Here is a 13817-nt window from a genome sequence, read left to right as displayed (position 1 = left end):
GTTGGGGTACGGTCGGTCATCCATCCAAGATTACAATACACATTTATCCGTAAGTCGTCATATTATCCCACCGCTGCCACCAAAGTTAACCTGCAGAGGTTGGGGTACGGTCGGTCGTCCATCCAAGACTACAATACACATGTATCAGTGAGTAGTCGCATTATCCCACAGCTACCACCAAGTTTATTGACTGTGCACGAACCCAGGAACGGTCACTTATCTGATAGCATGCAAAGCCAAGCTGATAAACTACGATAAAAGCAACCGTACCCAACTGTACTGTAACCGCCACAAAAGTTATATGCTAGTCAGAATTTCACTGTATACGGGTTTTAGATTTTTGTTAGTTTAACGTCCTAATAACAGTCATAGTCATAGGTGGATGGCTTGTGGTAATGTGTCAAGACATCTTAACCACCCGGCCACCGCGGCCCCTCACTTTATACATATAATACAGAGAGTTTGTAAAAAAGTAAATTCCTTTTCAATTCATGTCCAGTTGACACAAATTGTACTTTCAGCAATTGCATTTTTTTTCCAAAGTAAACTATCCTGTCAACGTAAGATTGCTGAGTGAATATGCGATCCGCATTTTGGTCATATGTATTGAATATCATCTCATAATGCAAAATAAAAAGATGTTCAGCAAAATATGTAGCAAGAATATGGGACCAAAATGTGGGTAGCAAATCAACTCATCAATTTTACTATGACAGGATAATTTACGTTGAAAAAATGTTGTGTTTCATATACAATTATTTTCTTGTTTTGAAAACGAATACTGTAGATATATCCACAAAATGTTAAAGATGCTCCACCGCTGACAAATGGTATTGTTTTCACTATCAAAGACAGGAGCAGACGATTTAGTATTTTTCTTCAGATACAAAAATTACTTACTTTACACCATTACCACCGTTTGAAAAGTTTGAGCTTCTAATTTTAAGTCAAGATAAAAATATAAGAAATAATTAATTGCATCTCGAAAAAGTTCTGTGACACTATGTTCTATATAGAATGAAGTTCTGGCTGCGCATGCACCAAAAGCATAATAAATTATTTAATGTTATATTTTTTGTGTTAATTAGACGTATATATACACGATTAAACACCAATTGTTGTTTAAATGATGAGTATCATTTATGTTCTGTCAGCAGTGGGGGCATCTTTAAGATATTATTGAATCTCGCAGGCCCATGCTGGTGGAGAAAGTGGACAATGTATATGGTATGGAGAATGCAAAGACACCGCGGCAGGAAAAAAACAAAATTGTGTCTACAACGGGCCGGCCAAACCACTGACTAACTCGTCAGCATTACAAATCCTGCAGCAATACTGTCCTCAGTTATATAAAGGTATTTGCGTTTGCTTTTGAATCTATCGCATAGCAGGGGTAAGCTTACCGGTATACAGTAAAATGATCTACAATTTGAGTGATAGTTAAAATTGATTTTAATGCTGGCAATCACTAGAAATGGGTTAGCTAGTGCCAGACAGTGCACCATGGGGACTAAGACATTCATCGGCAGTATTCACCGCTAGAATTGTACCTGTTGCCCATATTGCATGAGCATAGAAGGCGACTAAAATGAGCTTCCTAACTGACTTTCCTCTTCCTAACGTCTTCATTGACACCGACCGACCTACATTTTTACTTATGGCGTTCGGTTGAGCGTTCGCTCTGGGTCCTGTCCCATGGCCTAAACATACCAACATTGGTTATTTCTCTTCCAGATAAGCACTCGGCATAAATAAAGTTGTCTATGTAATACATGTATGTATGAACGGATGGGGTGTGCTAGTTCCTTATCTCAGGCGGCATGCTTCTGTGTGAACTATACAAAAGTTACAAGAGTTCCAATATAACAAGGATTTACAATACAACTATACGGCATCCTGTGTTAAATTACGCATTAAAAATTGACCAAACTTTTCCTAAAATTGCAATAGAAGATTATCTCCCCTGTCAGAAACGGATGAAAAAATCATAACTTCTTTACACATTTTACATCTACATGTATTGTCCATCCCACACATTAAACAGCCTAACTAGCAAACTCCGAAACATTTACCACTCTATGAAATTTCCAGAAATCCATTTTTAGATTGATTCTGCAATTGCTATAGGGAAATGGTCTCAATTTTGAATTATAGATTACCTATCACATGCTCGTGATGATGTCTTGTATGTAAAAGTAACCAAATATTCGATAGAATTAATAAATCAAATACTCTTTTAACGAGTGTATACTTATTGTTTTACTGTTTTAACGTTGTGATATTACCGCCATGTTTAGGGAATTCCACTCGGACATGTTGCGATGCAAATCAACTGGTTTCCATGGAAAAGATGATGACTCTGCCAACACAACTGCTTATACGATGTCCTTCCTGTTACCAAAACTTCCTGAATATATACTGCTTCCTGACATGTGACCCCCATCAAAGCACATCTGTGGGGGTCAAATCCCAGGCCCCTAGCAACATGGGGACCCCTTCAGTCTTGTCGGTTGACTACGCGATGACAACAGATTTTGCAGACGGAATGTACAACTCATGTGTCAATGTGAAAACCCCAGCTCCATTAACTGACTCTGTGATTACCCTTTTGTGTGGCCGTTCTTCTGCTAAGTGTACTGCCAAATCATTTCTGGATTATATCGGATCTACGTCAAATGGCAACACGCCATTTGAAATAGATTTCCACGTACAGAACACGGCTTACACCAGGCCAGGAATGTACACACTAGAACCTATGAACACGCCAGCATTTAGCTGTGATCAGAAGGTTGACTATCACGAAGCCTGTACCTACGTAGACTGCCCAGCTATACCTGCACCCTTGACACCCTCTTTACCCAACATCTCAGTTCTGTATCCATGGTGAGTACAAGGAGTTTGTCAGTAACTAAGCAGGAGACTAATGGCGTGTCTAACGATTTAATAAACACCACGATTTAAGCAGAAGACTAACGGCGTGTCTAACGATTTAATAAATACCACGATTTAAGCGGGAGACTAACGGCGTGTCTAACGATTTAATAAATACCACGATTTAAGCAGGAGACTAACGGCGTGTCTAACGATTTAATAAATACCACGATTTAAGCGGGAGACTAACGGCGTGTCTAACGATTTAATAAATACCACGATTTAAGCGGGAGACTAACGGCGTGTCTAACGATTTAATAAATACCACGATTTAAGCAGTAACGGCGTGCCTAAGATTTAATAAATACCACAATTTAAGCAGGAGACTAACGGCGTGTCTAACGATTTAATAAATACCTAAATACCACGATTTAAGCGGGAGAATAACAGTATATCTAACATGAAAGGAGACAAAAACCTCACAATGTTGGTATTTGCCAACCCAGAACCCAGGATTCAGTCATTTCACACAAAGTTAGACCAAGCCTCATGATAAAAATGTCTCCATGGTATCTCTGATCCTAGGAGAGTGTACGAAAAAACATAATACGCCTTATATCCAGTGATTTTGTCTCGGGTGACAGTGATTTCTACCCCATCGGATAGAGATATCCTCACTTCCGGTGAGGATGAAATTTCTCTGTCTTATACCCAGGACAAGACAGTTTGCACGCGTAAAACATATTCGCGCGAGAAAAGTTTAAAACGTCATATATAAATAAAAAATCAACCTGTGCAGTTTAATTGGACAAGCAATATCCCATTCAAACTCGCGCTCGTGTTTCACGCGCGTGTTGAACTTTGACTCAATGATCATCGGAATCGGAATTCCACCTTCCTTCATACATGTATATTTCCTTGATGTTTACCTGGTAAATAAGACTTATCTAACTGATTTTCATACAATATTAGTTTGTATTTCTATGGCTGTGCATATTTCAATATGATTTAAATTCTTGTTTGTCAAAGTGGAAGGAGTTTTACAAGTTTTCAACAAAGTAAAATAGAAATCTCCAAGTTGATCTATTAGATATTCTTGTGGTATCGCATATTTGTAGTTTTAAGCATTTTTGGTGGAATAACAGGGACAGAAAAAGGAAATTCTCTACCTAGAGAGAAGGACAGGGAAATGTCTACCCTTGGAGGAGATTCACGACAGATTTCCTTGTCCTACTCTCAAGGTAGGGAAATATCCTATCAATCCTCGGGGTGACGCTATACAATGATCGACTTATTATCAGGTGGATACGGTGAGTTATCAACCCGAGTTAGTGGTATAACCCGAGGCTGCTGTGTTAAATACCTCATCTACTTTGCTGCTATTATATCGCTGTTTGTTCTAATTTATAAAAAAAACCTCCTATTTGTTCTAGGCCAGACTACAGAATAGAACAAGTTGTGATCACCAGGCCAGACAACAACACTATCGTTAGACACCTTTTCCCGCCTCCGGCGATCGGCAGCATCAAGTTCACCAGTTTGTTTGACAATGCATTCTTACATTTGGTACAGAAACATGTGAAATCTGTTTTTTCACTTTGTAATATGTAGCATTCTAACTTGCATTAATTGTTATAACAATCCTTAAAATCAGCAAGATCAAATTAAGATTACTAATTTTGGATGGAAGTCTCATGGTTTAAAGTAAACGTTGATGTTTTCTCGCGTGCATTTCTATCGCCACGTCAACCTTAACATGTTCATGATATAATATCTATCTCGTCGCGAACCCATAATACACACACATTATCCACATTACAAGTTTGCACTAATTAATCTGATTAATATCGCATGTATTAAGACCAATGTTGTGTAATTTGATAGCAATGTAACATTTTTTTATTTGCTGATGTGCTATGAGGTGTATGTCTTCGTATGTAAAATTCAAAATAAAAAAAATGATTTAGAAATAAAAAACATATTTATATCTAAAGAAATGATAGTGCGGAATTATTCAAGGAGCTTAAATTGAAAAGACAAAGGATGTTTCAATTGTCAAAGTGATTAGCGTTGCTGTAGTGACAAACATCATACATATACTAAGTCAGACAATGAATAACTAGTATTGAGATAAAAGCCTATTTCCGGATATTTCTTTCAGATGCTTGACCTACAGACAATGATCCAGAACATTACTGCTATGTACAAAGGGAAAGAAGTCACTTTAAATGACATCTGTTACCATGGAAACTCCAGTGATAACTGTGTTATTATCAGTATCCTGGAATACTGGCAGAATAACGCCACACGACTTGACGAGAGCCATTGGGATGAGTATCACTTTTATAAAATAGCGGACTACCTGGATCACCTACAGGCCTGTACTCGGTAAGAAATTACATTTGTAATTCTGTCAAAAATGTTTACATGTAATTCCATTTTTTTTACTTTTAATGTTTAGTGGACAGTGGTACACTTTTACTAACATTTTCGCGATATCTGGTAAAAACGAGAACATTAACTTTTAGTGGTCTGGCTTTCAGGGTATATATAAATCAAGCATTTTCTTAATATGGACATTAAAATAGTGCGGCATTGTAACTAAAAACAAAATGAACACTTAAACGAGTAGAACTACTACTTGTCTGATGAAATGGACATTGGCCACAAAAAGTTTGTTCTGCTGCAAGCAGTTGTGGAATTAGTCCGCTAAACTTGCCTATATTATTATTATTAATATTATTTTGAAATCGTAGGACAGATTTGGCCTACGTTATTTCAGCGGCATAATTCTAATACATCGTCCATGCAATGCCGGGAAAACGCACACATACCTATTCATTGAGATCTAATGTACTCCACTGCACCCATATTACATCCCATTTATGATATGAAATTATTTCACCATCTCTTCCGATTTTATTTTTAAAAAAACACAAAAAACACGTGTAGTTGAGAGGTAAAAAAATACCAGCCACGTGTATTGGGCTCGTGTACATGCAATATGTTGACATCGCGAAGTGGTGGGATGCCATGAATGTTCATGTTTAATTTGAATGTTTGACGACATTTGTATGTCGACTATGATTCCTCTATAACAACACTGAGTGGCTAGAATTTCGTTGACCTCTCAACTTCACGTTTTCTTTTTTTTTTTTTTTTTTATAAAACCTGAAGCGATGGTGATTGACTGTCGGTTTACTCAACTAAATATGTAGTCGGCAGTCATTACAAATGTGTGAAACAGAAGGGTCTTGCAAGTATTTCATTGTGCAGAGTTGCTTGATTTCATAAATGGGATGTAACATGGGGACAGTGGAGTACATAATATTCCAATGTTGCATGGACGATGTATAAGTTGTGCAAAAATAAGAACCTGTTTGAAACACCCCGCGATTTCATACATTTCGGAGTAATCATGTATTATTTTCAGTCGTCCTAATGCTACCAACGACTTGACTGGATTAAACACAACATGTCTTAGTACAAGTGGGGTACCCATCGACCCATGGCTCGTGATGAAAGGAGGTAAGGTCCCCGATATCCGCTATCTATCGACCCACGGCTCGTGATGAAAGGATTTGAGGTCCCCAGTATCTGTGATATATTTTATATCATGCTTGTAACGAGTGTTTTCATTGGTTTAAAATTGACCCCAAAGATGCTCCACTGCCGACAGAGAATAAACGATACTTTACATTTGAACAATAATTGGTGTTTAATTGTGATATGTATGTCTTATCAACACAAAACACTAACATGAAATAATCTATTTTACTTTTGGTGCATGCACAATTAAATTGACAATTCAGTCTTAGAGAACATCAAAATTTGTAATTTGAAAAAATCCAGTTCAATGGAAATTAGATCAGTCGGGTTTACTGTGATATGCCAGAAAAGCCCATAGTGGTGAAATGCGTGTGAAACGTTCAACCTCGCTCGCTGTCCGCCATTACACATTGTGGTCGAACATCTTGTATGCGAACCCTGTCCCTTGCTCGTAGAGTAATGCTACTTTTGTCTAGAACTGCTCAAATCGCTCTGACAGTAGTGTGTTTACCTTATTAGGTGAATGGTCTTGCCTAAAAATCATTTTATCACCTTCTCAGTGGTTATGTAGTTCATTTGTTTGACGTGCGTGACTTTGTCTCTGGTATGGGTACAGCGAACATATTGTACCTGTTTAATCGTATTGATCAACGATTTGTTATTACAACGGTATCAATTAAAATACTAAACAATAACGTGGAATTTGTCAATATTTTATTTTATATGTTTCATGAGAAATGTAGAAATACATTTATGCCATATTTTGCTTCTTGGTTATATATTCATTCCATATAGGAAATAGTGCCACGGATTTTTTTTTCGGGAATAAAATTAATCATTTTTAAAATTTTTGTCTTTTAGTAAAAATAGAAATTTTTTTCTTCTAAGTTGGTAATGGAGTAAACTAAAGTACTTTTATTACCGAAGAAAAAATATTTTTCTGCTCCTGTTTTTGATATCGAAAAAATGCCATTTGTAATCGATGGAGCAACTTTAATCATTCCATAAATGGAAATGGCATCTCAATTTGAATCCCTCGTTCGGGTTGGCAGCTACAACTCCGGCAAAATGACTTGTAACAAATGTTCCCTTAAGAAATGATTTAAAGTTATATGTGCCGTAAGTGGGCGATAATTTTGACATGCTATTTTTTTCATCATTAGTTTATTAAAAACCATAAGGTTTGATGAATAAAGCTGTTGAAATCATTCAACTGGCTTCAGATGACTTATAAACGTTAGTTATAACATAGAAATTTTGTACTGTAAAATTGTTGTTTTTATGCCTTAAATATGTTTTTATGTTTAGATGAAAACATACCTGCAGAAGTCACTTTACAATTACTAAAAACATTGTAAAAATGTGTAATGAAATTGTAGACCACAATTTGGCTTCATGGTCTCACCCTATGTACTCATTTCACTTCACTATTGATGTAAAATAAATGATTTAGTATTTCCAAAAATCATTTTCAGCTCTTATTTGTACATGTAAAATTGAAAGCTATGCATTGAAAGCACTGTAATTTTCAAAAAGTTGGTAATTTTTGGTGCTGAATAACATATTAAAAGCTCATCTTGATTCGTAAGTATGAAAAATACGGCACATATAACTTTAATACTTTACGAGATTGGTAGTCTATTTAGTTGATTCCATTTGACTAAAACACATGTCATGGATTTTACTGTTTATGAGTAATTTTCATTTTGTTCGTAATATTGCATCAAAATCTATTCCAACAGTTATTCCTTAGTGCTAGGTTTACACTATGTTCCCGGCGACCACGTTAGCCCCGTTTGCCCGAAACGTGGTGCGCCGTGGAATTTTGGCTACTTTTGTCTCTGTATTCAAGTTGAGCTAGGTCTTGTGAAGTTTTGCCACGGTCTTTTACGGATTACGTGGTAGACCGTGGATATAGGGGAAAGTGCTGTTCCCGGAGGTTAAAGGTACACTACGATTTTAGCACGGTCTATCAAGAATACCACTACGTTCTCTCTAGGCCTGGTACGATCTGATGAGGTCTGCTACGTTTTGCACGTTTTGATCAAGCTCCGATACGTTTTTCACAGTCCGCAACGGCTTACTAAGGATGAAAGTCTGATGCCGGGCTTTTTTGGAGCAAATGAAACAATATTTATTGCCGAAATCTCATTTAAAACAAGTTTTAATTACAAAATATGTTAAAATAAAAGAAAATCTTAACTATATTTGGTATAAATATATAATTATTAGAGCCAAGTGTTTCTACGCAATTTTTTTTCTGTAATGGTTCTCAGTTAATCTGCCTTTTGCAATGATAGCTTTGGTGTGATTTGAGGGTTTAAATGTGTTTGATAATGAATATTTCTATTTATTAATACAAATAATTCCATGAAGTATCAAATATGTACCAGGCCAGACAATGATACTCCATCATATATTGCTTGCAACGTAAGACCGTAATAAGACGTAACACGCCGTATCACGTCGGGATTTCAACCGCTCTAAGCCGTGATGTGCCTTGACAGAACGCATCAAAACGGTTATCATCCACCTTGGCTTGCCGTCAAAACCTTGACAAACCTGAACAAACCGGCACAAAACGTGCAGCCAATCTGCATCAACCGTGATAAAACGCGGAAAAAACGCAACAGAACGTCACAAAACTTGAAATCATCGTGGGATTCCGGGTAACGTGCTTGCTGCCCGTTCCACCACGGACCGCCTGGAAGTTTTGTTACGGCCTCGAACGCACTGTTACGTTGTGTTAAGTCACTCCCGTTTTATTACGTACCGTGGCGTTCACCATCTGTACCGTGACTGCCGTGGCAAATTTTTTGACAGTTTAAAAATCTGGCACGGTATACACGGTAATCACGACCGCTCACGTTTGTCTATCACGTCCTTCTGCGTTGTCTCACGTTGTCTCGCGGTCACCACGTTTTGTCCACGGTGGCCTGAAACGGGGCTGCCGTGGTCGCCGGGAACATAGTGTAAACCTAGCATAAAATAATATCTAGTCATGCTTTACCTGCTTTACTTATATTTGATAACTGTATTTTGATAATTTCTTTACTTAAATTGTTCTGATTCTGATTACTGACCCAGAAAGAATAATTTCAATTAATAGACCGAAACGCTTCTTTTCTTTTTTCCCCTTTCAACAGAAGACGTGATGTCTATAATACATATTCACGTGAACAATATATATAGTTTAATCCTTACAGGCCCCTGCAGTCCTTCTAAACTTAGTCATGATTAATTTGATGTAATCTACCACCCTTTATAATGGTTGTTTGTAAGATATTAACGTCCTCTGTGTTTTAGGTATGGGCTACCCGGAGGCTGACACTCTTGTTACTTCGTTCATTGTGAGGAATTCTGCCAACGCGGACGAGAAGGGAGCTGCCGAGGCTTGGGAGAAGGAATATACAAACTTCCTTACCAACGTCTCTAGCCCAAACATGACCGTCAAATTCTCGACCAAGGTGAACTCAACAATGCACTCCACAACCATATTAGAAAACCAATTTATTAACGAAACAATATATACGATTAAGCGATGACAAATATTCAATGTTTGCTTTTTTTTTTAAATTATCTGCCTTTACGGGTAGGTAATGATTGGTGTGTCATGTTATTGTATGATTGTAACGTCATATTTTCAGTTGTGCTGTAAAGTAACGACCTCACCATCGATACCTCCCCTCAACGGAGATATTTATATAATTATGTCATCACAATCGACCAATCGTATCCCCTCGGAGAAATGTCCAGTAATCTTCGGAAATGTAACACATATTTCCGAAGATTCACGGAAATTACTCCGAGTTGTCGCGATTGCATAATCGATACCTCCCCTCAAGGGAGATAATTATGTCATCACCATCGATATATCCCCTCAAGGGAGATAATTATGTCATATGTCAAGACGAATAGATATGAAATTTTCTATTGGAAATTAAGAGCAACAACATGATTCTGACTTCCCTTTATTCAATAGTGGCGATGGACGGAAGGACAGTTAATGTGCATGTCAAAGCATGTGTAATATGTGTTTGTCCTACAAAGAATGAAGTTTACACAGCTATTACAGCAAAGTTTGCTGGCCCATGGCTCAGGCGTTGCATGCTCAAAGTGTCAAGAAATAAACACTAATATTAGGATAGCTCTAATTCATATTAGATTTGATATATATATAACACATGTATATATCATTAAGAAATTATCAATTTTTTTTGTAGTATCTTTTATATAAGTTCAGCAGAATGCCTTATGTATTGTATTATTACATTTTTGAAAAATCTTCTTTCTTTGAAGTAATCAACACTCAAAAATGAAAATTCATTTGTTTTCGAATAACAAGACTGGAAATGGAATCCTGCTTGACTGGTTGATTGAGCGTGAAAAATGGTATGAGGCATAGATATAATGAGTAATTAAAACTATACTGTCGCATATGTTGGAAACAATACACAGTTCTAAATAGATAAACCAGTACTTCACCAGAGGTATGAGAGGACAACGTGATGTTCTCTTTACAGAATTGGATATTCGGATCAAAATAAAGTAATGTGCTTCGTTTTTACAGAGACCTGCTGATGATGTTTCGACCTTCCCGAAACCTGTTGTGACAATCGAAAGTGAAAGAATGGTTGGGGTGAGTTCCAGAAGAATATACCTGTTCATAATTTCAAGGATCTTGAAGATAATTGTTAAATTCAGCGAAATAGCGTATTTATTATTATTATTTTTTTGCGTTAGATACGCAATTTTGCTGTTGAGAGTCATACGTCTCTACTGTACCTAGTCTTGTAGCGTTTCCCAGTGATTCCTTATACCCAGCAATAAGTGAACTTCCACTAAACGCCAAAATAAATTAGTGTTCACTTGTTTTACATGGATTTTATCTTTGTATCGATTTACCTTGAATTTAAGGTTAGCGACAAGTTGAAATCTGTCTTAAAACGTAAGAAATGGCTGGCCATACGGTAAATTTTATATTTTCCAGACGCTTTCAAAGTAACGTGTTAGACGTAAGATAATTGTGTAAGTTTAAAGTAATTTTAAAGTGAAACATCCAAACACTTTCATTTGACAGTCAGCCGTCGATAACAGGCGGAGGTATGACGTAATAAGGTTACAATTTTTACCTTAATGGACGCGAATAAGTGCGTTATAACGACATCAGTCTTGTGTTTCAAATCCTGATTTGAACAAGTTTTAAAACCTAAGTATTAAATATAATATTTTTTTTATGATTACTTATTTACCATAAGTGTATGTCTTTATAAATATTGTAGGGAAACACCGCTGCAGCCACTCTACCATTTAGTTTCATCACTCTGTTGACCTTTGCCCTCTGTGCCATAATCATCCGCAAGTAATTAAACCAAGCGACAGTACAGAGGAAACAAACATGGGATGCCATAACATAATGCCTAATGAACAATGATTTGAAGAAGCTATTAATATTTAAAGAAATGGAATTAAATAACGCTAATTAAGGTGCTGATGCAATGACACTCTATTTCATATTCTTGTTTGATATGTATCACCATGCAGAATGGCCAGGAAAATGATTATCTCGGATGTAAAATATATTAAATTATATGTTACGAAGATCAATGTTTGTTCCAACGATACGTGTATGGTTATGGTTATCGGGACAAAAGCTTGGTAACAATTTCTATTGAAACCACTTTAATCCATAAATGAAACGTTATCATTTTATTGAAACATTGTTCCTACCTAGGGTATCGTATGTCATTCATTATATGATAAGCGTTTAAAAATCATCGTATTAAACGTCGCATTGATACTTCCCAATTTCTTGGGGTTGGAAAGAATGGTTTATGTGAGAATATCTGTCACTGAATTATGAATATGATGTTTCCATACCTAAGACGATCTGTGCAATGTCCGATTCATCAAAGATTACTTTTAGATGACCAGTGCAATGTTTACAATGCCATCTTCATGAAACATACATCTGTTGGTCATTTGTCTGATGAATGTCACAGTGTACCTATTTTGTGATTTTGATTGATCTTTGTCTTTCATTCAGATATATCACTACACGTACGATGGATAATCATTTCTTCAACTACAATGCTACACTAATTTTAAATAAATCGGTATAGCATTTGTACATACGATATACATTATGTGTAGTTGATAATGTAATTTGCCATACCTTTATTTTATTACTTTAAGTACATGTATAATAATTGATATACAATGTAATAATGTAATAATGGTGCTAGCATATTATTTTCCTCCGTTTATACTTGTCAAACAAATGAATAGATATATAATTATTATTGTATTATATTATTGATTTTTTTACAATTTAATTTTTACAATATAAAGATGAATGAAAGTATTTTGTTCTTGTGTTATAATTAGAACTTATATGTGCGTAATTTGCATGATTTCCAACAGAGCACAAATAATAATTAGCATTTGAACTCTAATTACTGTTTAATTGTGTATTACAATGCCTGATTAACACAAAAACATATAAAATAATAAATTTAATTTGTTCCTACACAAACAGAATTTCATTCTCTATATATGCCATGAAATAAAACAAGACGTCCAAATTTGTCAATAATGGTTTTCGTGTAAATTAAGTAATTTTCGTTACTGAGGAACAATACCTATTCGTCTGCTTCTGTTTTAATAGATAAAAATGACCATTATTCGGTGATGTAGCATCTTTAAGGTAAATATGTTTGCATGTTATGTGGTTATATATATATGTTACACACGGGTCATTATGTACTCTAAATAACCCGTTGTGATGGGAATGCATTATCAAACTGTTTCTGTTAAAACACCATAACCTAAATCATATCCAAGTTAATACTTATAATTCCATCTAATCCCGTAAAATTTCAAATGTCATGTGGGACTTTTTTCAATGAAATCATTACGCCGTTATATTAGCCAATCAGACGCGACATTACAAATGATGATGTCAAATATTACATTATCAGATGAAAATGATTGAAAAAATGAGCTTTTGACAAGAAATGCAATTCAATGTCACTAGCAAGTTAACTTAGGGTTTGTTTAATTTGTGTTGAAATGCTGTATGTTTGGAGTGGTAGTACCAAACACCCAGCTTATAAGAATAAAACAAGTGTCTTTCATAAAACGAATCTAAAGCATATTCAATTTTACGTATACCATGAAGCATACGATTAATGACATTATTTGAAACTTTACACGAGCAAATTAGTGTGCAACTTACCAGCAAAACTAACTTAATTATTCACTGGAAATCTACTCATTATGAACCTAATATATGATATATGGTTAGATTTTAATAATAATGATAATATATACTGTGAAGCCAAATTGTCAGCTACATGTATATTGAAATACTGCTTAATTTGAAATGAATTATAATT

General features: G+C 35.7%; 1 protein-coding gene across 1 annotated transcript in view; it reads left to right on the top strand.

Annotated features, from left to right (window-relative positions):
* LOC138309326 (NPC intracellular cholesterol transporter 1-like) overlaps nucleotides 1-13817 on the top strand; it is a 16759-nt gene extending 2942 nt beyond the window's left edge. Inside the window, exons 2-9 of the mRNA XM_069250501.1 lie at nucleotides 1193-1355; nucleotides 2298-2883; nucleotides 4305-4437; nucleotides 5033-5259; nucleotides 6305-6399; nucleotides 9727-9887; nucleotides 10991-11059; nucleotides 11703-13817. Of these exons, the coding sequence (XP_069106602.1) occupies nucleotides 1193-1355; nucleotides 2298-2883; nucleotides 4305-4437; nucleotides 5033-5259; nucleotides 6305-6399; nucleotides 9727-9887; nucleotides 10991-11059; nucleotides 11703-11786 (1518 nt within the window). The 3' untranslated portion in view covers nucleotides 11787-13817. The remainder of the gene's footprint in view (nucleotides 1-1192; nucleotides 1356-2297; nucleotides 2884-4304; nucleotides 4438-5032; nucleotides 5260-6304; nucleotides 6400-9726; nucleotides 9888-10990; nucleotides 11060-11702) is intronic.

The sequence above is a fragment of the Argopecten irradians genome, chromosome 15 (assembly GCF_041381155.1).
Source record: "Argopecten irradians isolate NY chromosome 15, Ai_NY, whole genome shotgun sequence".
Lineage (NCBI taxonomy): Eukaryota > Metazoa > Mollusca > Bivalvia > Pectinida > Pectinidae > Argopecten > Argopecten irradians.
This window is presented reverse-complemented; position numbering and strand designations above follow the sequence as displayed.